Raw genomic sequence first — 26,366 nt, forward strand, 5'->3', positions numbered from 1 at the left:
ACCCGAGACAACAAGCTGGGCTGGACTTTGTTTAGTTTCTGAAGACATAAGCAATATGACATTGGAAACAAATGTTTTATTTCCAATGGATAAAAACCTGATCACTCAGTCATAACGTTATTTGTCTCTGCTGCAATTAATCAAGAATGGGGACGCGTATATTTGAAATGAAATACTTCACTCCTATTAAATAAAGAATTTATAGATTTAGTTTAAACAGTTATAGAAGAAACTAAAAAGAATATTCTGAGAAAAATGATGGTGAACAAAGTGAGACTACAAACTTGAAATCGATGATTTTTGAACCCTGTTTATGAAAGTTAGAGAGAAAACAATTTCATTTTCTTCATTCATTAAAAGAACCAAAATCAATCAAACAGAAAAGATAAGAAAGTACGATAAGCGAATTAGAAGATGACATAAGGCGAAATTTTTAACAAATAGACTAAAAACATCTACCAAATTAGAAATGGAACATATAAAAGAAGAGGAAATAAGAGGAATACTTATTAGAAATAGAATAACAACAGACGGCATTTGCATATTGTATGAATTAAGAAACTTTTATCAAATATTATGTACATCTAATGGCAATGACAGAAGTTTTAACAAATTTAGAGACTCCAACATGAGACAACCAAATTAAAAACTAGAAATAGTAGCTGAAATCCTTGGATGTATGATAAGAAATAATAATAAAATTGAAGGGATTACTGTAAATGACAAAGAATACAATCTTTGGCAGTATGCTGATGATACTGAATTATATTTAAATAACAAAGATGAAAGCTTATATAAGCTATAGAAACACTTCTTAAATTCTACAAAATGTCTGGTTTAAAGGGGGCACGGTTGGCCCAGTCGTCTGAGGCGCCGCGATTCGCTGTGCAGAGTTGCGTTTCTTGGGCATGCCAGAAACCTATGATTGTTGGTTCGAATCCCGGTTTGCCCCGATTATGTTTCTAGGTTTGTCAACACCATACCCGTGCTCGTGGGTTTCACCGAAGTGGTAAACGTCTGAGACTTGCATCACTTCTGGCTTTCCTCCCACATTAAGCTGACACGCCACGATATAACTGGAATACTGTTAAAAGCGGAGTTAAACCCAACTCAATCACTCTGGTTTAAAGATTAATGTAGACAAGACAAAAGCAAAATGGATAGGCTCAAAAGCGGGTAGAAATGGTCGATTATGTCAAGATTTACAAATAGAATGGCACGATAAGGAATTTCAAGTATTAGGAATTTAATTCAAACTTATGTGAACTCGGGGTAATCAATACAAAAAGAAAACTACAAGAAATAAATAGATTGCTTGCAAATTGGAGAAAAAGAAAACTAACGATAATAGGAAAAATTACAGTCATAAAAACTTAAGCATTGCCAAAACTAGTTCACATATTTTCGACACTACCAAACCCTCTTCAGGACTATGTCTTATCACTTGACAAATATTTTACAATTTTATCTGGAATAATAAAAATGAGGAAGGTGGATTACACATGATTATCATTAGTACCTTTATTGACGCACTGAAACTATCTACGTATACGCTCAGATAATATTGCAAAAAAACTGCATACAGTCTCCCTTGTAATATCCCAATTAAAGATAAACTCTCTCTTGGTGCTAATGTTGATAAGCAATCTTTTGTTAAAACCCCTACTGGAAAGATATATTGAAAGCTTGGAACAACTTTTATAAAAAAAAATTATTATTAATGTTGATAATATCGAAGACATTTTGTCCCAACCGTTATGACTTAATCACAACTTCAAACAAGCAACATACTACGTAAAGCAATGGGCTAATAATGACATTTACTCAATTAAAGATATATGCAATGAAAACGGATTGATGTCATTTGAAGAACTGAAAATAAATATCCGATTAAAGGTACAATATTAGACTATAGATATTTATTTTTCATTATACCAGACTCATAGAAAATAACAATCAAGAAAACTAGAAAAATACTTTTACAGAACTTGTATCTAAACAGTTGCTAAAGTTGCTGAAGTGATCTGACGAAGCATTCAAAGGCGCTAGAATCATTTAATCAGATAAATTAATATGAAATGAAAATAATCTTAAAGTTTGTGATAAATGGCAATCAACATTTCACTGTGATTTTAATTTGAAAAAAGATATTTACTGTTTATAGATGTAAACTGAATGATGTAAATTTTTAGATTTTCAGTACAGATTTCTACATTGAATTATCAACACAAAGAAGGAACTATTAACACTAATCTTGAAGACAACAGTGTTTGTAGCTTTTGTAATCCTGTCAATGAGGAAATCAGCCATGTCTTTTGGGAATGTATGTAACTACATTTGTAAACCATTTGGGACTGATTTTGATCTTTGGCTCAACAAACATCTTCCTCAAAAAAAAAAATTGACAAAATATCTTATTTGGCTTGGTTCTAACTGATGCTTTAATCATATACTTTTATTGGGGAAAAGGCATATTCATGTATATGGAATCAAAGGAACCAAACCGAAATGAGATATGCTTTTAAAACTACTTAAAACATATTCAATCGAGAAAATTATTGCTATAAAAAAGCATGACAAAAATAACTTTAACAAAAAATGGTCACTTTTATTCTCAGCATTTGATTCTTAGCTCTCTATTGCTACATGCTATGTTTGAGTCTTTTTGGTTTGAAATATGACATTGTTTATTTCCAAACCTTTGAATTTTTAAAGAATATATTGTGTCATTCTATTCAATCAGAAATATGTTTTCGACGGAAAACTTTTACTCTGCAACTATGGGAACAATGATATACTGCATAACTCAATACATACATACATACATACATACATACATACATACATACATACATACATACATACATACATACATACATACATACATACATATGAAAAAAGTGGGCTGAGCTATGCAACTGAACATTTGAATCTCACGCTTTCACGCTTGGCTTCATGCAGACAATTTGTACTTGGTCTAACGTCACTGCCGCTAAAGCGATGAAGACAATTACCCCCACAGTTATGACATTTTCTTGAACTTGCTTGAGGCATGTCTGTTAGCTTTTGCTATGATATTTCCAACATTGTTCAATATATACTATCAACCAATATCTTAAAGCCTTTACATATCGCTATAGATTTGTGTCTTAATGAATAACGTGTGTGTGTGAAGAAATGATCAACTATATGCAGAAACTATATGTATACAGAACTTTGAAACGTTTTACTAAAAACATAAAAGGTCAGCTGGAGTTTTGTTGTGATGGTAACAGCCGTCTACAAGAGGATAACCTTGATCGACTCCAACATAGTTATAGATTGGGGCCAGAAGGAGATACATGTAGTTTGCTTCAGAATCATTTACAACGCGGCCTACCACAAAGTAGACAGTTTATGGATAACAACTTCTTTATTTACAGTAAATAAAGACTTTGGTATCCATAAATTTTGTCTACTTTGTCATTCGTTAACCTCTAAGTAATGTCTTTCAAACAATGTGGCCACCACGTGTTGATGCGGGTTAGAATAGGTTCCCAGCAAGAAGTAAACAGTGACTGCTACCAATGCTTAAGCTTGTCGTCCGAGGCGGCTTAATGGATCTGGGTCAGGTTCAGTGACTTGATTACATGTCAGCTTTCCTCAAAGGCGTGAATCGTCGCTCACTCGTTTTGTCTGATCCAGACTCGATTGTTTCAGGCCACCGTCATGTAGCTGGAATGTTGCTGAGTGTAGGTCAAACAACAAGCAAAAAAACATGTAACCCTACCTGTAGTTACAGGTGTATTATTGTATGAGATCATTCTGGTTTACGAGTTTAAGGGATCCAGGCGAGGTGATATTCAGAGCTGCCATGAGCCCATTGGTGCTGTACAGTTGTTTCTCCTGGACGTGCAGCATGTCCAGCTAACAAACTGCCTGTGTAAAATCAGAGGCGAAGATATTTCTTTCGTTTTATATATTTCACCTATCTTCACTCCAGCCCAAGCCGGAACTTACTCATAATTTTCTATTTCATGAGATTTTTGAAAAACCATAATACATATGACATCTGTTATGAATGCACCATATTTGTCTGGATTTTTTAAAATTTTGTTTTCTTTTTATAAAAAACCATCAGCATTTATGAACTGCTACACAATTTGATTTGGTAGCATGGTCTCTGGTTTCGGGAACCACATTTCAGGATTATTTCCGCATTTTGACCAAACAAATTGCCACATACTTTGATGTCCACTTTTCATTGTTATTTTATTCAACATCAAAACTGGAATATGTGTTCGGACAAATCGTGAAACAAAAGACTTTTTGTATGTTCTCCAACCACCGCGTCTAATCACAGTTTATTGAGGATAACATATCACAGTGGAACGATCTTGAGAAGAACAATTCCCTCTGGATTAACTGAAATACTGAATTTATCTGTAAGATTGTATGTCCCAACGTTGATGTCGTCGAATACGTCCGTGATGTTGTACCCATTTTGATTGGTCAATTGGATCTGCGACAAGGTCAAGGTCACGAGTGTGGGTGTTCCGCCAAGATCCGGATTGAAAAACGCAACTGCATAACCTTTAAAAGCCAATGCTTTGGTCAACACTTCAATATTTGCGATCTGGATGTGAAAAAGGTATATATGTATCTCTCAGATAAATCTAATCGAGATGTCAGTTGATATTGTTACTTGATACGGTTTTCATATCAGAAATAACTTTCAAAAGGTTCTTAGGGTTATGTATTAACATCTAAAATATAGTTCCAAATATTATTGTTTGTTTGTTGTTTAACGCTGCAACCAGTAATATAGCAGCTGCATGACAGAAGCCTGTAAACAATCGCCTCTGGACCAGATTAACCAGTGATTTACTAACAGCAAAGGCTCGGGGTAGATAAATAATAATAATGATGATAATCATGTGTATACTTATATTGCGCTACACTCCTCACGCAAGGTGTATGTTCAAAGCTCTTACATTATTACCCCGATCGGTGGATCAGTGTGCACTAGATTTTTTAATTCTTAGCTGCCTGGAGAATATACAACCTAAACTGCCTGTGAGGCGCTAGGTTATCAGCCACTTACCATCTCATCCTACCGGGTACCCATCCACTGTCATAGATGACATACAATCAACGAAATCACCGAGCCTGACCGTCCGATCATTATAGTTGCCACGAAACAATGGATAGTTGCCTCTTACGTCAAGCGACCGCCTCTGTGGTCTAGTGGTGGAGCGTCCGCCCGGAGAGCGGAAGGTCTGGGATTCGTACCCCGGCCGTGTCATACAAAACGACTTAAGAAGATGGTACTGGTTGTTACCCTACCTGGCGCTCGGCATTAAGGGGCTAAAACAAAGACTGGTCGGTTCGGAGTCGGTATACTGTGTCTCAGTGGGATAGCACTACAAAAGTTGGCATTAGTCCGGACTAGTACAAGCAGCCACACACACACACACACACACACACGCCGACACGTGCATGCACGTCGCTATGTTAGTGCAATAATCTTGGATGCGACCTTTCACCTCACCTCACCTCACCTCACCTCACCTCACGACAAACTTTGGTTACTTTGCACCTATAGTTCCCATGGAAGTCGTAGATTAAATATTGAAGACAATAATATAACATGCCTTTGTCAGGAGCTTCGCCTGCTGTCCCAGTGGGTCCTGGTTGATGGCAATGACGCCCCTGTTCTGTAGAATGGACTTGGCCTGTGGTCTCATGGTCCTCAGATCAGCGGATATGTAGAGTGGGGCGGCAAACATCGCCCACATCCCGAACTGAACCTTCTCCTGGTCATAACTCAGACTGAAGTCCCCGATGATCAGCTGTGACAGTGAGTTGGTCATCTTCAAAGTACTTGTAGAAACAGCTATTTAGGAAGATTATCTGATTGACTGCTCAACGACTTTGTAAAGGGTGATTTTGCATGAAAAATTGATCTTTTTTTTAAATCCTATCATTGGAATTTTGATAATTGTCGAATTCTAAAACAATAACGTTCGGCAATACCGTTTCGAAAAAATGAGAGTCGACAAACTAAGTACATGTAAGTCCGTCAGGGGCGCAAAAAGGCTAATTTTAAGTGTAAGCAAATCTTATTTCACGAGGACCCGCTAAAATTAGATGCGCTTAAAAGCTATTTGTTTCATTTTTGGACCGTTTATGTTAGATCTTGTATGCAACAAATGTTGGTAATTTTTATAAAAATGTTTCATTAGTTATGTATAAACGTGTTTCACCATCACATTTTCGACTTTCATTCGAGAAAAATCTATGATGACAAATGAAATTTGGACATAAAAACGAAATGATAATATTTCTTTTATGTTTTTACATGTTCATTCGTATTATGTGATGGTTATTTATATTTTTTCATATATTAACGCGAGCAGACCTATTATAATAATGAACCAAATTGTGTGAGAGCAGGTCACAAACCATCTGCCACTAAAATACTAAAGTGCGAAAGATTCCGATTTTCAAGTTAGACAATAAATATCACATTCGACCGTGTTATGTTTGAATTAATACTTTACTGTATAGATGGTAAATTGAGGATAACTTATAAAAGAATTGTTGTTTTTTTAGGTGTAAACAAAAATTGTACTTTTTTCGGTGTAAGTTACAATGGTAGTTTCGCACCTCTCCGTTAGACGTTGCTTGAAAAACACCTACAAACGTCCACGCCAGAGAATAAGGATCTCGATCCTCAGCCGAAACAGATACTTTTGGGAGTAAAAATAAATAGCGGGGAAAATATGGGTCATTCAAAATCAGTGATGACACCAGGTGTTCGAAAATACATGTGTGATTACAGTTCATAATTCGGAAATAGTGATCAGGTCTGACTCGGAGACAATGTTTGGCGACGTTATATCTTAATGCCACGGAAATAGTTCACAGATCTCTCGGTCTAGTGAATTGAGAATAAGATAATTATTTGTTGTTTTATTCACCCATGGCGACTGATGCAGGAGACACAGTATTACATAAAGATGACGTGGACCAATCAGATCTCATCATTCTGACATGGAGGTATAATTATGATGGTGAAGTCTCTTTGGTACGGAAGTCTTTAAGGGCCATTTGTTTATTTTTATTTTTTTTCAAAATGATAACTTGAAACTTAGTATCTTGAAATTTCAACTTATGATCCTCAAATTTCAAGATAGTATCGAAAAAAACACCCCAAAAAAACAAATGGCCCTAAAGGGCTTCCGTACTTATGCGGTGCAAAATACAGTTTACTACAGAATTCGTTGGTCCCGTGAACAGTAAATGATGGTTAATTCAATACCATAGTATTCAGTAAAGCAGTTATACTTATTAAATAGATCGTTATAACCATTGGGATGTCATATCCGTGTTCGTTATAAACATTTTCTGCTGTATATTCGCATTATTTTGAAACATTTTCTGACTATATAAGCACCTTGCCCACGAAGCCGTCGTCACGAAGTTCACCTGGTCCGGATCATTGAAGCCACCAGGTCCAGCTACTCCAGAAAAGTTGCCAAGATCTATCCCATAATAGATAATGACCTCTAGCACATTCCGCCAGCTGTCTTGGATGTCAAAGAAGTTTCTCCAAGTGTTGCAGTACTTCTTGTTGACTTCATACATGCGCTAGATAAAACAACAAAACAGACATTGTGCAGTGTCAAAAACTGACACGTTATTGGGCTGTTTATAAGATAACTCACATCTTGCCGGTCAATACGTGATCGAGTGAATGTTGTTTTACACCGCAGTCAACAATATTCCATCTATATCACGGCGACCTGTACATAATCTGGGTCAGCATCCTTCAAATCAGTTTCTGATAATGTGAGCAACGATCATCGCCGTCGGGGTATGGTGACATACAATCAACAAGCTTCAGATCACATGTCGTAACCACCACATACTGATTGCTATCGGTCCAGGAGTGATTGGGGCGGTGGGGTAGTCTAGTGGGTAAAGCGTTCGCTCGTCACGCCGAAGACCCGGATCGATTCCCCACATTGTAACCATGTGTGAAGCCCATTTCTGGTGTCTTCCGACGTGATATTTCTGGAAGTTGCTAAAAGCGGCGTAAAACTAAACTCACTCACTCCTTGAGTGATGACGATCATATTCCTCCGTATTTGGCACACGGGACGAAAAGAACGTGTTCAGTATGGATGCGTTTCATTTAATAAGAACGTTCGAGCGACCCTCAATCCAAATTGGAATTTTGGTTACTAGTAATATGCTTCTTCTATGCCTACCTCTACATGCACATCTTCCTCTACATCTACCTCGACATGTACACCTTCTTCTGCATCTACAACTACATCCACACCTATCGCTACATCTACCTCGACATCCACACATTCCTCTACATCTACACCTACATCAAGACCTATCGCTACATCTACCTCGACATCCACACCTTCCTCTACATCTACACCTACATCCAGACCTATCGCTACATCTACCTCGACATCCACATCTTCCTCCACATCTACACCTACATCCACACCTATCGCTACATCTACCTCGACATCCACACCTTCCTCTACATCTACACCTACATCCAGACCTATCGCTACATCTACCTCGACATCCACACCTTCCTCTACATCTACACCTACATCCAGACCTATCGCTACATCTACCTCGACATCCACATCTTCCTCCACATCTACACCTACATCCACACCTATCGCTACATCTACCTCGACATCCACACCGTCCTCTACATCTACACCTACATCCAGACCTATCGCTACATCTACCTCGACATCCACACCTTCCTCTACATCTACACCTACATCCACACCTATCGCTACATCTACCTCGACATCCACACCGTCCTCTACATCTACACCTACATCCACACCTATCGCTACATCTACCTCGACATCCACACCTTCCTCTACATCTACACCTACATCCACACCTATCGCTACATCTACCTCGACATCCACATCTTCCTCCACATCTACACCTACATCCACACCTATCGCTACATCTACCTCGACATCCACACCTTTCTCTACATCTACACCTACATCCAGACCTATCGCTACATCTACCTCGACATCCACACCTTCCTCTACATCTACACCTACATCCAGACCTATCGCTACATCTACCTCGACATCCACATCTTCCTCCACATCTACACCTACATCCACACCTATCGCTACATCTACCTGGACATCCACACCTTCCTCTACATCTACACCTACATCCACACCTATCGCTACATCTACCTCGACATCCACACATTCCTCTGCATCCACAACTACATCCACACCTTCCTCTACATCTACACCTACATCTACACCTATCGCTACATCTACCTCGACATCCACAGCTTCCTCTTCATCTACACCTACATCTACACCTATCGCTACATCTACCTCGACATCCACAGCTTCCTCTACATCTACACCTACATCCACACCTTCCTCTACATCTACACCTACATCGACACCTATCGCTACATCTACCTCGACATCCACACCTTCCTTTACATCTACACCTACATCCACACCTATCGCTACATCTACCTCGACATCCACATCTTCCTCCACATCTACACCTACATCCACACCTATCGCTACATCTACCTCGACATCCACACATTCCTCTACATCTACACCTACATCCACACCTATCGCTACATCTACCTCGACATCCACACATTCCTCTGCATCTACACCTACATCCACAACATCGCTACATCTACCTCGACATCCACACCTTCCTCTACATCTACACCTACATCCACACCTATCGCTACATCTACCTCGACATTCACACCTTCCTATGCATCTACACCTACATCCACACCTATCGCTACATCTACCTCGACATCCACACCTTCCTCTACATCTACACCTACATCCACACCTTCCACTACCTCTACATCTACTCCCACGTCCACATCTACATCTACCCCTAAGAATTGCATAACCTCGGGGTTTATTCTGACACTTGTATACAACGAAAATAATGTTCAAACCAAACTATCCCGGATGTTGGTATTATGAAATAAAATTTAAAAAATTAGAAATGGTCAAAGCTTTTGCGCTCTTTAGGATGAGCCCAAATAGCGTAGGAAGTAAACGCGTTCAAACGCAATGCAATCTCATTCAAATCAGATCTTAGTTCTCGCTGCCGCTAAACAAAGATCTGAGGACATCCCATTACGGGTCACGTCAAAACGACCGTTCATCCGACCAATCAATGCGTACCAGATCATGAAAGTGACAGTCGGAATGTGTTTTCTAATCATGCAATCTCGAGAACGTTAAAACGGGGTATTCCGAACGTTATCGTCTATCTCTCGGTTCCGTGGGATAAACATTTGAACGGAGGAGGTAACTTCTTTAAGTGGCATTTAGAAGTTGGTGTGATGAAGTAAGTCCCCACATCTCCGTAGATAACCAGCTTCAGTCCTCGTGAATGCATCTATAACGAAACAGAAGGTCAACGGACTGGATGTGAGCATATATATGCTGTACCAACTTCTATTAACAATCACAAATAAACATCTAATGGACACAGGTGCTCCAGTCCTCAAACGCGGTACAATCCACAGTGCATTGTTGCCTCCGTTAGTTGTACTGGAATTCTATGATCGTGGGTTTTTGTAATCAATGTAATCTTGTTTTCGAGATTAACTTCTTCGTTGTGAGGTAGCCTGGTTGTTAAACCGTTTGCTCGTCACGTCGATGGTTCTATTCCCAACAATGTTTGGAGCTCATTTCCTTCATCTCCCTATGTGATTTTGCTGGAATACAAAAAGCGGCGTAAAAATCTATTCATTCGTCATTACTTCAGATTCAATGAAGTTTAGTTACTTTGTTTTTACGACATTAACGCTTTCCAATCTTCTGGCTTGAGCCGAGAGACAGTCTGTAGGCAGAGTCGGTATCAATGAGGATGACCATCAGCGTGTGTGTGAGTTGGGGGGTGGGGCGACGGGCGTGGATGGCATGGAGTGGGGGTTGGGGGTGGGGCGACGGGCGTGGATGGCATGGAGTGAGGGTTGGGGCGACGGGCGACGGGCGTGGATGGCATGTAGTAGGGATGGGGGTTGGGGCTTGTATGATATGGAATGGGGGGATGGGGTGGGGCGACGGGCTTGGATGGCATGGAGTGGGGATTGGGGTTGGGGGGCTTGGATGGCATGGGGTGGGGCTGGGGGTGGCGGCTTGGATGATATTGAGTGGGGCGATGGGGTGAGGCGATGGGCTTGGATGGCATGGAGTGGGGATGGGGGTGGCGGCTTGGATGATATGGAGGTGGGGGATGGGGTGGGGCGACAGGCTTGGATGGCATGGAGTGGGGATGGGGGTGGCGGCTTGGATGGCATCACTTAATAGTACGCTACACAAGTAAGATGGTTTTTTTGTGAGAACAGAGCAGGTATACGAGTTATATTGAATGCATACAATATGTACACAGACATAAACAAACATGCTGAACTAATAACTAGTAACTTGATATACATGCTTTTTGGGATGTCATAAAACGCTTCGTTTTTAACTTACAGAATCGAGCTAGTTATCTAAGAGAACCTTCTGTTTTACAATTAAATAGAGTGGACATTTTATAAACATTATAGCTCCTCACTTTGAAAAGAAATTCGAAATAATACTCAATCAGCTATGTTATGACGTTATGCACGTGGTCATTCAAGGTCTGGTTAGTTGGTTGGTTGGTTTGTTGTTTTACGCCGCACTCAGCAATATTCCAGCTATATGACGGCGGTCTGTAAATAATCGAGTCTGCACCAGACAATCAAGTGATTGATATCATGAGCATCGATCCCCCAACCAACTGAGAGAAAACGGGAAAAAGAGTATCAGTTTCTTGCATATGTTGTGAAACGGGTTTTTTTCTTTACGGATCCGACGGACCCATAAATCGACAATGTAGAACAAAATAATTCTAGTTTCGGGCCTTATACCGAGGAGCCTTATCACACCGGCAAAAACATGACGGCTTAATATAATCATTCCTGACAGTTTATTTAAAAGGTCAAATTAAAATAATAAAAAAAAAAAGTATACCGATTTTTCTTTAGGTCACAAGACCGCCTCCGTGGTCTCGTGGTAGAGTGTCAATGCGGAGAGCAGAAGGTCCGGTGTTCGGACCCCGTCATACCAAAAGACGTTGAAATATGGTACTTGTTGTTACCCTGTCTCGCGCTCGGCATTAAGGGGATAAAACAAGGAAACAAGGAAACAAGGACTGGTCGCCTTGGAGTCAGTTTACTGTGTCTGAGTGGCGTCTTCATGTTAAACTGCGGCATGCACTATGCATGTAAATAAAGTGCAATAATCTTTGACGCGACGTTAAACCCCATTTTACCTCACCCCATAGTCATGATCAGTCACCAAGTGCACATGTGCAAATATCGGAAAGAACACGTTCTTGTGCTACCCTAAGCCCGGCTTTTCTTTCCGCCAAGGGAGATTCAACGTTAAGTATTTGTTTCGAACCCGCTTATCCGGGCATTAAACATGGGTCTGTAGATAAAAACATTTTAATGTTTGTTTGTTGTTACCCCGTACAAGCTATATGGCGGCGGCCTGAAAATAAACGAATCTGGAACAGACAAACTAGGTATTATTATTATTTTAATTTTTATTATTATTATTATTTTTATTATTGTTATTATTATTATAATTAAAAACAGAGAACACCTCCAGGTGTGCAGGTACGCATTCATCGACTTCATTCGTCCTCGGGTGGTCAGGCTCGCTGACTTGGTTGATGCATGTCATCGTATCCCATTTGCGTGGATCGATGCTCATGATATCAATCACTAGATTGTCTGGTTCAGACTTGATTATTTACAGACCGCCGTCATAAAGCTGGAATATTGCTGAGTGCGGCGTTAAACAACAAATAAACACAAGTATATCCTCACTCCTAAATCACCCTTCCGGTTAAGCAAGTAAAAACAAATGTTACGCCTTGACAGTGGATGAACAGTAAAACATTCCCCCACCCCCCCCCTCCGTCCCCATCCCTCCACCCCCACCCCACCACCCCGCCCCCTTCCCTCAATCCCCCCACCCCCATCCCTCCGCCCCGCCCCCTTCCCTCCCCCGATTAAGCTGATAACTCACCTGATAAGATTGTCAGGGTCCCGCTTGCAATCCACGTTACCCCTGAATCTCTCCCACGACAGGAAGCCCATGGGTGGCGTTAGAGCGAGACCGTTGTCCAGCCCATGGGTCAGTCTGAATACAGCAACCACACAAACACAGAGTGGTAGCCTCATCACTGCACGACTTACATCAGTTGTATGCATGCGCCAGTTGTACGCATACGTATAGCCAGCTATGTGTATCTGCGTGAGAGCAGACAATGTCAGAGTCAAAGGTGCCCGCTTGATGACCGTTTTGGTTATCTGTGATAGCCCGTTTACACTGATAACAAAGAGAGACGACCTGTTAGATTATTCTTGTTCCCTGTAGTGTAGATGTGTCTTACAAATGTATGAAGTAATGGTCCGGAAAATACCCAGGGCCTTTAGAACCGAATGAGATTCGAACCCGTACAATGACATTGTTTTTGGTTATCTCATGCGGGTACCCGTTACTCAATCATAGTTACTACTACTACTACTACTACTACTACTACTACTACTAATTTGATTTTTGCGGTCATTTTGCTAAATATATATCAAAAGGATTTCCAGAATGCAAAATAACAACTCGGAATTCGCTGACAATGCGATATTTTCATATTCTTAAAAAATACACGGATCCCTGTCTCAACACATTGCAGTCAATAATAGGTCGACCTCAACAAATGAGTGAGTGAGTTGGGTTTAGGGCCGCTTTGAAGAGTATTGTTTGTGTGTTTAACTCAGCAGTATTCCAGCTATATGACGACGGTCTGTAAACAATTGAGTCTGGACCGGACAATCCAGTGATTGACATCATGAGTATTGATCGATGCAATTTGGATACGATGACATGCATCAACCAAGTCAGCGAGCCTGACCACCCGATCGCCTCTCATGGCAAGCATGTGATGCTGAAGACCTATTCTAACCCGGATCTTCGCGGGTGTTGAAGAGTATTATAGTTATCTGACGTGTTCCAGGATAACATGAGAGGAAAGACAGAAGTAATACGATACCAGATGTTTTTTTTCCACTTTGGTGAAACCAACGAGCCCGGGTATTGTGTTGACAAACCTAGAATCATAATCATGTGCATGCTATGCGCACGCACGCACGACATGGATCAAATTCTATAAACAGGATCCCATTACCTGACGTTGACGACGTTGAACATCAGAAAAATCAGATTTTGAATTTTGTATTTTGTTTAATTGTTAATTGTTTTGTGACACAGTCAATATTATCGCGGCAGTCTGTATATTATCGGCAATTCAGGGCATATGTAATTATCGTCGCCATCGGGACACCAAGACACACAATCATTCCAACCACCCGACCCTATTCAAACACGTCTTGCGACAAGCATGGGGTATTCACGGTGATAAAAGGGGTATTCGCTGGGATAAAATGGGTATCCACGTATTTAAAAGGGGTATTCACGGGGATAAAATGCGTATTTGCGGATTAAAATGGGGTATTAACATGGGTATACGGGGTATTTACTGGGAGAATCGGGGTATTCACAGGGAGAAACAGGGTATTCACGGGGATATACGGGGTATTTACTGAGTTATTTGGGTATTCAAAGGGAGAAACGGGGTATTCGCTTGGATAAACGGGGTATTTACAGGGATATATGGGTACACGAGGATAAACGGGGTATTCACATGATATATGGGTTTTTACAGGGGTTAATTGGGTATTCATAGGGTTATAATACCTCGGTGTAATTACATTAGCTCAAATAAGGCGCGGAATCGTCGAATGATCACGTCCCATCATCAAGTACTATAATGTGCCATTGAACTAGCAACTAGAACTCGTTGTTAGCCAAGACAGGACACGCACATATCCATCGTACTTCTTGTCACAGACCACCCGCTACCCCTTTCTTCACAATGGTACATCATACATAGTCATACAAGGGTAATTGTCAGGTCAAAACACAACTTATCCAGGCTTTCCCGTAGGGACAAGAACGGAATTTTACCTACACCACTAAGGGGTAAATAGGTCATCGAGTTATGTCCCTTGTCTGATCGGTTGAACATGGTGCACATGAACCCCAATGGGGACCCCGTGTAGGGATTCGAACCAGCAAAACATTAAGTCGACTTAGGAGAGATAGAGAGGGATACAACTATTAAGGTTACACACATCACATTGTTTGCATGGGCAACAATTGTATTTGCAATGTAAAAGTGATGTCCGGTCTATTTAAATATACAAAATCATGGAAATATGGCATATGATGCAAACACAAGTATATCGCTTAGTGTAGACACTCTTCAAAAAAAGAAACGCACAGGTAGTATGTAGTTCATTGAACCTGACTACACAAATATACGAATTATGAATTGGATATATGTTATTGGTAAAATGTTGGTGGCCTGTTATTTGACAAACAGTGCATCAAAAACGCAGCCATTGTCGATTTGCAATGTCTTAAATGGCATTGTTTTCACACTTGTTCAAAAATGCCATGGAGGAAAACAGAAAAGCAAAATGCACGTGCAAGTTATGGCATTCGTAACTCGTGAAAATGGCTATAAAAAGGCAAGCATAAGCCAATAATTTGTCATTCAATTGTCAACATTTTTCAAGTTCGAAAATGCTGAGGCTCAGTGCTGCCGATCGGAACATCACCACAGAACCTATCCAAAGAGGGGAATTGCAGTCTTCTGTTGCACGCCACTTCAACGTCCAGCACAGCACCATTTGCCGCCTTTGGGACCGATACACACAGTTCAATTCCACTGCAGACCGTCCGAGAACCGGCCGACCAAGAGTTACCACCCCTGCACAGGATCGCTCCATAAGACTGTTCCACTTGCGTCATCGCGATGTAAAAGCTACGGAGACTGAAGGATGCATCCCTGGTTTGAGGAGGATATCGGACCAGACTGTCAGGAACCATCTTCGCGAGGCTGGAACCCGACCCAGAAGACCAGTTATCGTCCCTGTTTTGCAACAGACGGCGACGCCTGCGTTGGTACCATACCTTACAACCTTGGAATTTGAGAAAAAGTGTGGTTTAGCGATAAATCACGATTTCTTCTTCACCGTTGAGATTGAAGAGAACGTGTTTATCGTTGTCGAAATGAACGTTTTGCCTAACATTGTGTACGTGAATACGACAAATTCGGTGGCAGTAGTGTCATGGTGTGTGTGTGTGTGTGTGGGGGGGGGGGGGGGGGGGGGGGGGGGGGGCATATCCTACACCACCAGATCTGACTGGTTCAGGAAAATTTGACAGCAAATCGCTACATGAATCAAATTCTTCAAATTCACCTTCTTCCAATCATTTACCGCCAGAGGGAGCTTTTTCAACGGGACAACGCTCCACTGCATACAGCTCGTGTCAGGGTAATCTACCTTTATAATGCCCACATCAACGAGATCTCAACCCAATGGAACACCTCTGGGATGAACACACTGCAGACAGTCCCACAACTGGCCAACGCGCTACGAGCAGAATGGCGCAGAATTCCGCACGACAGAATTCGTACACTTATCCAGAATCGAACCCGGGTCTTCGGCGTGACGAGCGAACGCTTTAACTACTAGACTACCCGACCGCCAAGCAGTAGCAGTAGCAGTAGCAGTAGTAGTAGTAGTGGTAGTAGTAGTAGAGCCAGCAGTAGTAGTAGAAGTAGCAGCAGCAGCAGTAGTAGTAGTAGGAAACTGGACTTTTATAGTCAGTCAACCAGGAAGATGACCTGACTGAGCCAATAGGATTGCCAATTGTGTAATTATGGGCCAATATATGGTATAAATCACGTAATCCTTTATACTTGATCATTCCAAAACAGCCCCGATAACCCTAGAATCGTTTAGAATGTTTTGGAAAATACACAAAAACGAACGCCGAAGTGAACTTTCCGCCATATTAAATAGTGTTTACAAAATCACGTTTCAGGTACACCGGTTATGAGGCGTCTGTAACATCACGTATATTTCAAAACTTAGCTGCGATACACACATCCTTGAATTCCTCACACAATTTAGAATCGAATGAACAATGGTCTTTGTCACCAATACGAAGTGGCTGGATGAAATCACTTGTTTGAAATGTAAACAAAGCAACAGATTTTACACAGTGTAGCATTTTCTCCTATTTTGAGCTATCCATTCATCTATTCGTTCAATATATTGGCTCAACATTTTCAGAATATGCATGGGAAGAGAATCGTAGGAAGAATTAGGGAATTTAAAATAGATACATTGACAATTTCTGTTGAAAATATCAAATCATTGCAAAGTTCTGTGTGACGCCATGACTGACGCCAAATCACGCACAACGACAACGGTATTTATCGGAATTTCTGACTATTTCGGTTTGTTTCAATGAAAATTATAACAACAAATAACAGTACATATATTGTCAGAATGTGTCTGATTACTTACATGTCACATTTATGTATATACAATCCCTGAATCAACGAAAGTCCACTCGTAAAATCCCGCGTACTGTTGACAGTGAACACGACATTTTGTAGAAGTCGGTCACAGGTGGTGATGTCATGCGTCAACATTGTTGTACATATTTGGTAATTTTATTTGAGGTGAAGGTCCTTGAATGAGAGTGCAAACGATCATTTTACCATGCTGTTTACAGTTTCAGTTATGATGTAGATTTTGCATATCTTTTAGACATTTTTTCACACAATTAATTTCACTTTGGACATTTGTCAATGTATAAAATACAATCCATGCCAGGTACTCCGTTGGTTCAACCTTATACGATTATCCTGATAATTCTATACCAATAGAGCTTTCTTCACATCTTTTTATTGTGTCATTCTGAGACGAGATGAAGATAAATAATAACATAATAATGAACAAATATGTGTCCAATATTGAATATAATTTTGGTTGTTTTGAAATATTCTTTTGGGTATTTCATTACGTAAATTGATGCCAAACAGGTGCGTGTCTTGTCCAGTTAAGATACACGAAAGACTATCTAATTGTTTACATATTCAAAACATTATTTACTTGGTGAAAGCAGTAATTTTATGTTGTGTCGAAAACGCGTCAAACTCCGTTTTCCACATCGAGATTTTGAATACCATGAACGAAAATTAGGGGAGGTATATATTAATCAAAATACCAGTGTCGTCTTTCTCCGACGTTATCAAAGACACAAAACCAGCCATGACGTCAAAAGGAATGGTATTATTTTTGGGGTATTTCATTACATTTGATGATAAGGCTAGTGCTCCATTAATAATGGTGCAACATTAGTCAAATTACACTTACACAATCAGGAGAATGTTGGAATCTAAGGACTAAGTTATAGGTTAGATAGGGCCATCCATTTCTCTAATGCCTCTTTTTTATGAAGTACGATTTCATTATTTCTTATGGGTCTTTTTAATAACTAAACGTATACAGTTTCAATATGGATATTTGTGTTGGAATAGTTTGGTTCCTCGTGAACGAAACACCACGAAAATATATTGTCCTTACCCACAGCTAATTCTCACCAATTGACCCGAGTTACCAAAAAATAGTGCTAAGCATAGCGGAGTTATGCCCCCTTTCCCTTGTACGTGTGTAACCTCTCCGTCGCCTTTTGACGTCATAGAGAAAAATCAGTTTTCGTCATTTACGGCATTCTATATTTGGCATTGAATGTATGTCGTTATACATACGCCTATAACTCTATTTGATATATAATTAATGTCGTTCAGATATTAGGCAGTATTTTGTTCGCTTACAGTTTCCGTAAAGCTTCGAAAGAAAAAAAATCGCCGCACAGTACTTTTATCGGTGTACGATAAAAAGTGGAGAAATTTATTGTTTTTCAACGCAGAATAAATTCACGGACAACACTTAGAAGTGTATTTTTTTAAAACCAGTTTAATATTTGCAGTTTACTTTACACAATCAAATAGGAAATTTAATATTCTCCACCTCTGCGTAATTTTTTAGCCAGGGGAATATCCAGTGCCGCGTGAGCGCTATTTTCGCACAACCTTTACTTTTCCGATCTTAGGAAAATGTGCGTCAGAAAAAAACCTCGGCATCCAGTGGGCTAAACTGCATGTTAAACTTTTTTTCATTAGTTTGGAACAGTTTATTCTGTTTCATGAAATTATTAATTCTGGTCCCATTTTTCCTTCTGTCCCAAACTTTGCATTCAGTGGACTAAGAATAGTAATATAATTATAAACATAAAGCTACACGCCTTTTGACGACGATAAAATTCTCTGCTCAGGTCCATTCCCGTGGGCTAAAACTGGGTATCTATGAAGACGTTGGTACCAAGACCTGCGCAGGGTACCCTGGGAGCCAGGACTACACTAAGCAAGACGCCGAGACATTTGCAAAATGGGAACTAGATTTGCTCAAGTTTGATGGCTGTAACACAGACCCAAACCGCTCGGCAATACGTAAGATATAGCGTTTACCTGTCTTGAATAAACGTTTAATTCTTACCACATCTTATCTATTATAGAAAATTTCTTCAGGTCATGTGTTGTGTCTTGTGAAACGAAAACACGTACGGTGCCAATATGTGTGGTGAACAATATTTCTGTGATATAATGGCAGGTCAGTTAATGTCGGATGTCAGCCCGACGTCATCCACGTCTAAGGCGTTGTAAACATCAATTGTGACGTAATGTGTAATGACGTCACAGTATATCATTGTTGAAAACATGTTGGCCTCGGTAGTTTTGATACAAAAAACTACTTCTACACAACAGCCAAATACTGATAATAATTTATTACAATCTATTGTGTATCCACATGATTTTGCGACTGTTTTATTCGATTGTATGCTTTTGTGTACTTGGAAATTTTCAGGAGAAAGAATACCTTGACAAAATGACCAGGAATATTCCTTATGTCTTTTGTGTGTTACCGTATGCTTTAGATTTCCCCTTAATGAGCCAAAGTCTGAACGCGACTGGCAGACCTATCCTCTACACGTGTGAATGGTGGAGTGGAGACCAGACCCAGGCATGTATATCTACAAATTCTACCATCGGATGACAAACCATAATAATACCCTCTGCTTTAAACAACTGAATCGACGGCCGCATCACAAAGAAAGGGCATATTTATTGAAACGACTTCTTTCTCAGTCATTATCGGCAGGCGTTTTGAAATATAGACTGCAGTTATAATACGCAGTTGCGGTTCCCACAATATCCAAAGTATGTCTGACAAATTCAAAAGAAGGAAAATGGTGAATTTGGCTGGAAATAACTTGTTATCCATGACTGAAAAAATACACCAAATCCTTTTCAACATTTTCGTGGGTTCAAATCCCAGTTCGCTCTGATCTTACTTCTTGGTTTGTCAGCACCATACCCGTGCGCCAAAGTTAGACCTACATCAGTTTGAGCTTTCCAAATACATCAAAGCGGCGTTGAAACCAATTCGCTGTACATCGTTAATATAATGTCGTGTTGCTTTTTGCTGTATTATTATATACGGCCATTCAACTAGTATAGTGCGTTTTTCCAGCACTCCCACTACACCCGCAACAGCGAGTACTGCAACAGCTGGAGGACCTTCAACGACATACAGGACAGCTGGATCTCCGTCCTCGGCATCATCCGACACTATGCCAAAAATGCCGGGGATTTCATCTCAGTATCAGGTCCAGGGTCCATCAACGATCCAGATGAGGTAATTGTATAGCTTCCCTTTCACTGACTCTAATCTTTGTACTTCAACTTCTTTTCCCCTGTCCCGTCTCCTTCTGTGCAGGGGCGGTCGGGTAGCCCAGTGGTTAAAGCCTTCGCTCGTCACGCCGAAGACCCGAGTTCGATTCCCGACATGGGTACAATGTGTGAAGCCCATTTCTGGTGTCCCCCGCCGTGATATTGCTGGAATATTGCTAAAAGCGGCGTAAAATCATACTGACTAAGCCACTCCTTCTGTGCATGTAACTCTCGTTCTCTTCTATTCTCCCTCCGTACCTTTCCGATCCCTTTTCCTCTATCACTTTTCACCTTCACCTAGTTTTTTCTTTGTATATTCCTTCTCCTTCCCACACTGTCATTTTCCCTATCACGTTCTCGTTCACTCTTCTTCGTCCTGTTTCATGCTCTCGCGCTCTCTCTTTCCTCTATGACTATATCACTTTTTTCTCTCTGTTGGTTTTCCCTTAGGTTTATGCCTGTTGATGCCCTCTCTTCTTTCCTTGCACTCTTCCTCCCTTCGACTCTACATTTTCCTGTCACTCGCCTTGCTCCTTCTTCACTACAGCTATTGGGGAAGTCGCTATAACATTAATATAGCATTGCAACAAAAAAGATTTTAAAAATTCAATAGGAGTCCGTTTCATTCGGCCTGGACATATGAATGGTCAGATTTTGACTGACGACCTGTGGTGTTTCAGCTGATTATCGGGGACTTCAGTCTGAGTCAGACCAAGAGAAGACTCAGTTCGGGATGTGGGCGATGTTTTCCGCCCCACTCTACATATCCGCCGATCTGAGGACCATGAGACCACAGGCCAAGTCCATTCTACAGAACAAGGGCGTCATTGCCATCAACCAGGACCCACTCGTAAAGGGAGCTAATATGATAAAAGAGGTGAGGCTTACTCCAAACGAACATCAGTGAATAGATTGTTTTCAAAAAATCAAAATTTTCATCAGTCATATGCATGAAGTATGGTACACATATCAATGGAAGAAAGATTCCAAGCTTGAAAAGAACACAGCATGGAAACTCATTCCCTTTTATCTGCGTGTGAAATTACCCCTTCCCTCCTTAGACCTCTCGGCTTTTTCCACTACCTACATAATACCGAGGGCAGCAAAGTCCTGTCATGAATTTACCGTCAACCGTTTAAAGACGTTGGACACAATAAGTGAAACCCTCTACGACGCTCTGAGATGTAACATGAAGAGAGTGTGTAGTATACTTGTACCGAATAATAAATAAAATAATATCTTTCCATGCTATATGTTGTTGTAGGTGGCACCCACGTATAGTGGGGTAGGTCTCAAATGACATGATTTATCATCACTAGATAACATTGCTAGAGCTGACTCCTTGTAACACATTAACCTAATAGTGTAATTAAACTTACTTTGTAGTGTTTATTACTATTTAAGTTTGTTAACTACATACACGGATGGTGAAAAAAGGACCAAAAATAGAAACAATCGAGGGAAAATAGCAACATATTAAATGTGGCTCGGGTATCAAAGGCGCAAGTACTCATGGAAATAATTATGTAGAAGATCAAAACCCACTACAGAGTCACCATTTTCCAGTATAGCGTACAATATCCACCAACATAAATTAAGATAAAAATCTGTAGGTCTCCACGCTAAATATTGAATATGTGCCTGCCCAAAGAAAGCTAGGGTGTCAATCCTGGTACCAAGCTCCTCACAGCGGAGCTCTCTATACTATCGCTGCCACCAGTCAAAACTCCCCACTGTGAATAGGTGGCCACAACCATGCTTGGAGTTGAACTCGCAACCGAATGACCGTTATGTTTACAAACATTACTTGCTTCGTTTGTCAATTTGAATTTCTGTTTCATTAAAACTATCGTGTTATTGATATAGTAAGAATGTAAGGGAGAAGTTGGTTGATTTTCCGTTTGTCTGCAATCTCGAACCAATCTGATTATCAAAACAACAAAGTAAATTCATCTGGAAAACATGGTCAGTCGTAAACCTTTTCAAATTGAAATATGATGGCATTCCAAAAGACATAAACAAAAGTATAAACGTTACTACATATGGGGTTGGAGGGCAAATTTCAAGATTCTTGTAATGGCCGCGCCCACACTGGTGGCAGCAATGTTACCGAGAGTGTGACGAAGGTGTCACGCGCTGGGAAGGAGCTTGTCCTGATACCTGAAAAGGGAGACAACTCATTATCTAGATATAATCAATCCCATATTATGCTTGTCATTGAGTATTGTTTAGATATAACATAATAGACAGGTTTGATGTTCTACAATGCTTTCTGTTTACCCATTAATAGCAATTAATTAATCATAAATGGCTATGCTTCTCGTACCAAAAACAGAAAGAAAGAATATTTTAGAAATTCATTAAATTAAATGTTAATAAAATAATATGTAGGAACTCTACACACTTTTTTACCCACTGAATCTGAAAAATCAGTTATTTTTTAATAGTTATCGGGTCATGTTTGGGAAGGATAACAAAGGTACATGTTGCAGGTTTCCACAATCATGAACGGACACGTCGTTGCTTACCACCAATTACCACCCGGTGTTTTCCAGTACCAGGGCCCACTTGCACAAAGCGATCTTAGCGCTAAGGCTATTGTAAACCTATGTTTAAGTATGGGAGTTACGATCATCTTAGCGCTAAGATCGTTTTGTGCAAGTGGCCCCATAACTGTCATGGATTCATACTTTAGCAGATTATAAAAACTTCACAGAGGATTGACAATTCAATTTGTACTTGCAAAAACATGTCATTTTATTGCTTGAACTAATCACATTTTCGTTGCAAAAAGAAAAACATCTTAGCATTCCAATATCAGTGAGTGACTGAGAATGGTTTTCAAGCCGCTTTTAGCAATATTCCAGCAATATCACGGCGGGGGACACCAGAAATATAGAATACTAAACGAGCTAGAGTGTAATACCAAGTTTATAAAACGAGTGAATAGTTGTGGTATCTGACGAGCGAAAGAGAGTCAGATACCGCAACTATTCACGAGTTTCATAAAATTGGTTTTACACGGGAGCGAGTTTAGTATTTTATTAATTACTTGCCATTTATAACGTTTTTAGAAATTTACTGTTGAGTACGATACACGGCATACTCCAATTGAGTTTAACAGAATAATACCTCAAACACGTCAAAACTTGAAACGTATGAATTTGATACCATACAACGGTCCACCTTTAGAATTCACAAAATTATCGTAGGGCTAAGACTATCGCAACTCACATACTTTAACTTAGACCAACGACTGTCGTTGCGCTACAATACGATCGCCTTGTGGAATTGGGCCTTGCACCTCAAAGTTTACAATAACGTCACAATACCCGATGACGTAATTTGTGGAATTTTGTTGCAAGATCCATCGGCGAAACAATGCCATGTGATGTCAGCCTAGCAACAAGGTTGCTGGGGTCATCGAGTGTGCATAAGCTCCTCTCAGTGATCTATCAACTCCGCACGCAATGTCGTTGAAACGTGTTCCGACAGTACATAAGCACGCGTTTTGGTATTACACAATGTGTAATAAAGCTGTATGTTTATTAAACGGGTGATCTCTTCACAGGCAAGTAATAAATGGGCTTCATACATTGTTGGGAATCGAACCTTGGTCTTCGGCGTGACGAGTAAACACTTTAACCACCAGGCTACCCGACCACCCCTATTCAAATTCCATGTTAACATACATATCCTGATGATTGTATGCTTCAACACTTGTTAAAAACACAACAATATATTTCTATCTAATCTGTCCATATGCATGAGGAGTTATTGAGCTATCAAAACAATACCATGGAATTTGTGGAAGACAGGGCGCGTAAAGGGAGGTAATTCGTCACGGTAAACTCGCGTGCAACGGCGTGAACTGAGGTACGCCCGAACTATTGTATCCAACGTCTTTAACGTCAGATTATTATTATTTCTATAATTATTTCCATGTGTTATTTTGTGTCTGTGCCGGTGTCTGTGTATGTGTCTGTCCGCACGAATGCGCATACGAATGTCAATGTATTTCTTCCACCATTGCAGATTCAAAACGTGCAGGTCTGGCTGAAACCTTTGGTGAAACCCGGAAGTTATGCAGTAGCTTTCTTCAACCCGAACTCAGATGGAACACCAACACGCATGTCCCTGACCCTAGCGGACATCACATTGACCAATCAGAATGGCTATAACATTACTAACGTTTTTGATGACGTCAGTATGGGCATGTACAAGCCGAGCGGTCAGTTCAATGTGACTGTCAACCCTACGGGAATTGTGCTGGTCAAAGCTATGCCTCTTTGATATGCCTAACAAAAGGCCATATGTTTAAAGGTCATTTGTTCATAAATAATGACTGAGTGCAACATGAAGATGTGGAATGTTTGGTTACCTTTTCCAATTTGATAAAACCTTGTAATTTGAAATGGTAAACATTAGGGTTCAAAATATACACCCTATACTATCAACTTTCTGTCGTGATCGACTGGTAACAGCAGAGTGGTTAAGTGTAGCCCATTCATCTGTTGTCGAGAATTGCGACTTGCGACCTACCTCGATGCTGCAACCATAAACATTCTCCGTCTGAATATTGTATGTGTCAAGGATTGTTTTTTGTAGTGTAAACAAATAAATCAAACATTTAAACAGATAGTTCTCATGTTTTAACTACAATGTGAGGCTTTTGTTAATTTATCAGGGACAGTGTGAGGCTGTGATAATGTAGCGGGGATTGTGTAAGTCTGCAATAATTTAGCGGGAATTGTGTGAGCCTGTGTTAATTTAGTGGGGATTGTGTCATGCAATGATAATGTAGCGGGGATTGTGTGATGCTGTGATAATGTAGCAGGGATTGTGTGAGGCTGTGATAAAGTAGCAGGGATTGTGTGAGGCTGTGATAATGTAGCGGGGATTGTGTCATGCAATGATAATGTAGTGGGGATTGTGTGAGGCTGTGATATTGTAGCAGGAATTGTGTGAGGCTGTGATAATGTAGCGGGGATTGTGTCATGCAATGATAATGTAGCGGGGATTGTGTGAGGCTATGATAACGTAGCGGGAATTGTGTGAGGCTGTGATAATGTAGCAGGGACAGTGTGAGCCTGTGATAATGTAGCAGGGATTGTGTGAGGCTGTGATAATGTAGCAGGGATTGTGTGAGGCTGTGATAATGTAGCGGGGATTGTGTGAGGCTGTGATAATGTAGCAGGGATTGTGTGAGGCTGTTATAGTGTAGCGGGGACTGTGTGAGGCTGTAATAATGTAGCGGGGATTGTGTGAGGCTGTGATAATGTAGCAGGGATTGTGTGAGGCTGTGATAATGTAGCAGGGATTGTGTGAGGCTGTGATAATTTATCAGGGACAGTGTGAGGCTGTGATAATGTAACAGGGATTGTGTGAGGCTGTGATAATGTAGCGGGGATTGTGTGAGGCTGTGATAATGCAGCGGGGATTGTGTGGGGCTCAGATAATGTAGCAGGGGCAGTGTGTGGCTGTGATAATGTAGCAGGGATTGTGTGAGGCTGTAATAATGTAGCAGGGATTGTGTGGGGTTGTGATAATGTAGCAGGGAT

General features: G+C 40.5%; 4 protein-coding genes across 4 annotated transcripts in view; 3 read left to right on the forward strand and 1 right to left on the reverse strand.

Moving 5' to 3' along the window:
* LOC124148998 (alpha-N-acetylgalactosaminidase-like) overlaps nt 1–25,444 on the forward strand; it is a 92,292-nt gene extending 66,848 nt beyond the window's left edge. The window contains exon 8 of the mRNA XM_048389113.1: nt 25,129–25,444. The gene's annotated coding sequence lies outside the window, so the exon portion shown is untranslated. The remainder of the gene's footprint in view (nt 1–25,128) is intronic.
* Nucleotides 5,604–7,629, reverse strand: LOC125376880 (alpha-galactosidase A-like). Its single transcript, XM_048389276.1, has 2 exons — nt 7,471–7,629; nt 5,604–5,831 (listed from the first exon to the last, which is right to left on the reverse strand). The coding sequence occupies exons 1-2, from the start codon at nt 7,627–7,629 to the stop codon at nt 5,604–5,606; spliced, it is 387 nt and encodes a 128-aa protein (XP_048245233.1).
* LOC124148999 lies at nt 8,262–20,782 on the forward strand. The gene is made up of 5 exons (XM_048389277.1): nt 8,262–8,720; nt 8,806–9,054; nt 9,108–10,019; nt 16,721–16,789; nt 20,606–20,782. The coding sequence occupies exons 1-5, from the start codon at nt 8,262–8,264 to the stop codon at nt 20,780–20,782; spliced, it is 1,866 nt and encodes a 621-aa protein (XP_048245234.1).
* LOC125376851 (alpha-N-acetylgalactosaminidase-like) lies at nt 21,533–25,444 on the forward strand. The gene is made up of 2 exons (XM_048389114.1): nt 21,533–21,682; nt 24,841–25,444. Exons 1-2 carry the CDS (start codon nt 21,539–21,541, stop codon nt 25,096–25,098), a joined length of 402 nt encoding a protein of 133 aa, XP_048245071.1. The 5' UTR covers nt 21,533–21,538; the 3' UTR covers nt 25,099–25,444.
* Nucleotides 25,445–26,366: the final 922 nt, after the last annotated feature.

This window comes from Haliotis rufescens, unplaced genomic scaffold (assembly GCF_023055435.1).
Source record: "Haliotis rufescens isolate VD_foot unplaced genomic scaffold, xgHalRufe1.0.p SCAF_8, whole genome shotgun sequence".
Classification (NCBI taxonomy): domain Eukaryota; kingdom Metazoa; phylum Mollusca; class Gastropoda; order Lepetellida; family Haliotidae; genus Haliotis; species Haliotis rufescens.

Bases quoted from the DNA above. Each gene is read 5' to 3' on its own strand.
- LOC125376880 (XM_048389276.1), bottom strand. From the start codon at position 7,629: ATGTATGAAGTCAACAAGAAGTACTGCAACACTTGGAGAAACTTCTTT. The intron at 5,832-7,470 runs GTGAACTTCGTG...TCACTGTCACAG, and splicing joins GCTTCAATGATCCGGACCAG to CTGATCATCGGGGACTTCAG.
- LOC124148999 (XM_048389277.1), top strand. From the start codon at position 8,262: ATGCACATCTTCCTCTACATCTACCTCGACATGTACACCTTCTTCTGC. The intron at 10,020-16,720 runs GTATTATGAAAT...AGCAGTAGCAGT, and splicing joins CCAAACTATCCCGGATGTTG to AGCAGTAGCAGTAGTAGTAG. The intron at 16,790-20,605 runs AGCAGTAGTAGT...GCGTTTTTCCAG, and splicing joins GTAGTAGAAGTAGCAGCAGC to CACTCCCACTACACCCGCAA.
- LOC125376851 (XM_048389114.1), top strand. From the start codon at position 21,539: ATGTGGGCGATGTTTTCCGCCCCACTCTACATATCCGCCGATCTGAGG. The intron at 21,683-24,840 runs GTGAGGCTTACT...CCACCATTGCAG, and splicing joins GAGCTAATATGATAAAAGAG to ATTCAAAACGTGCAGGTCTG.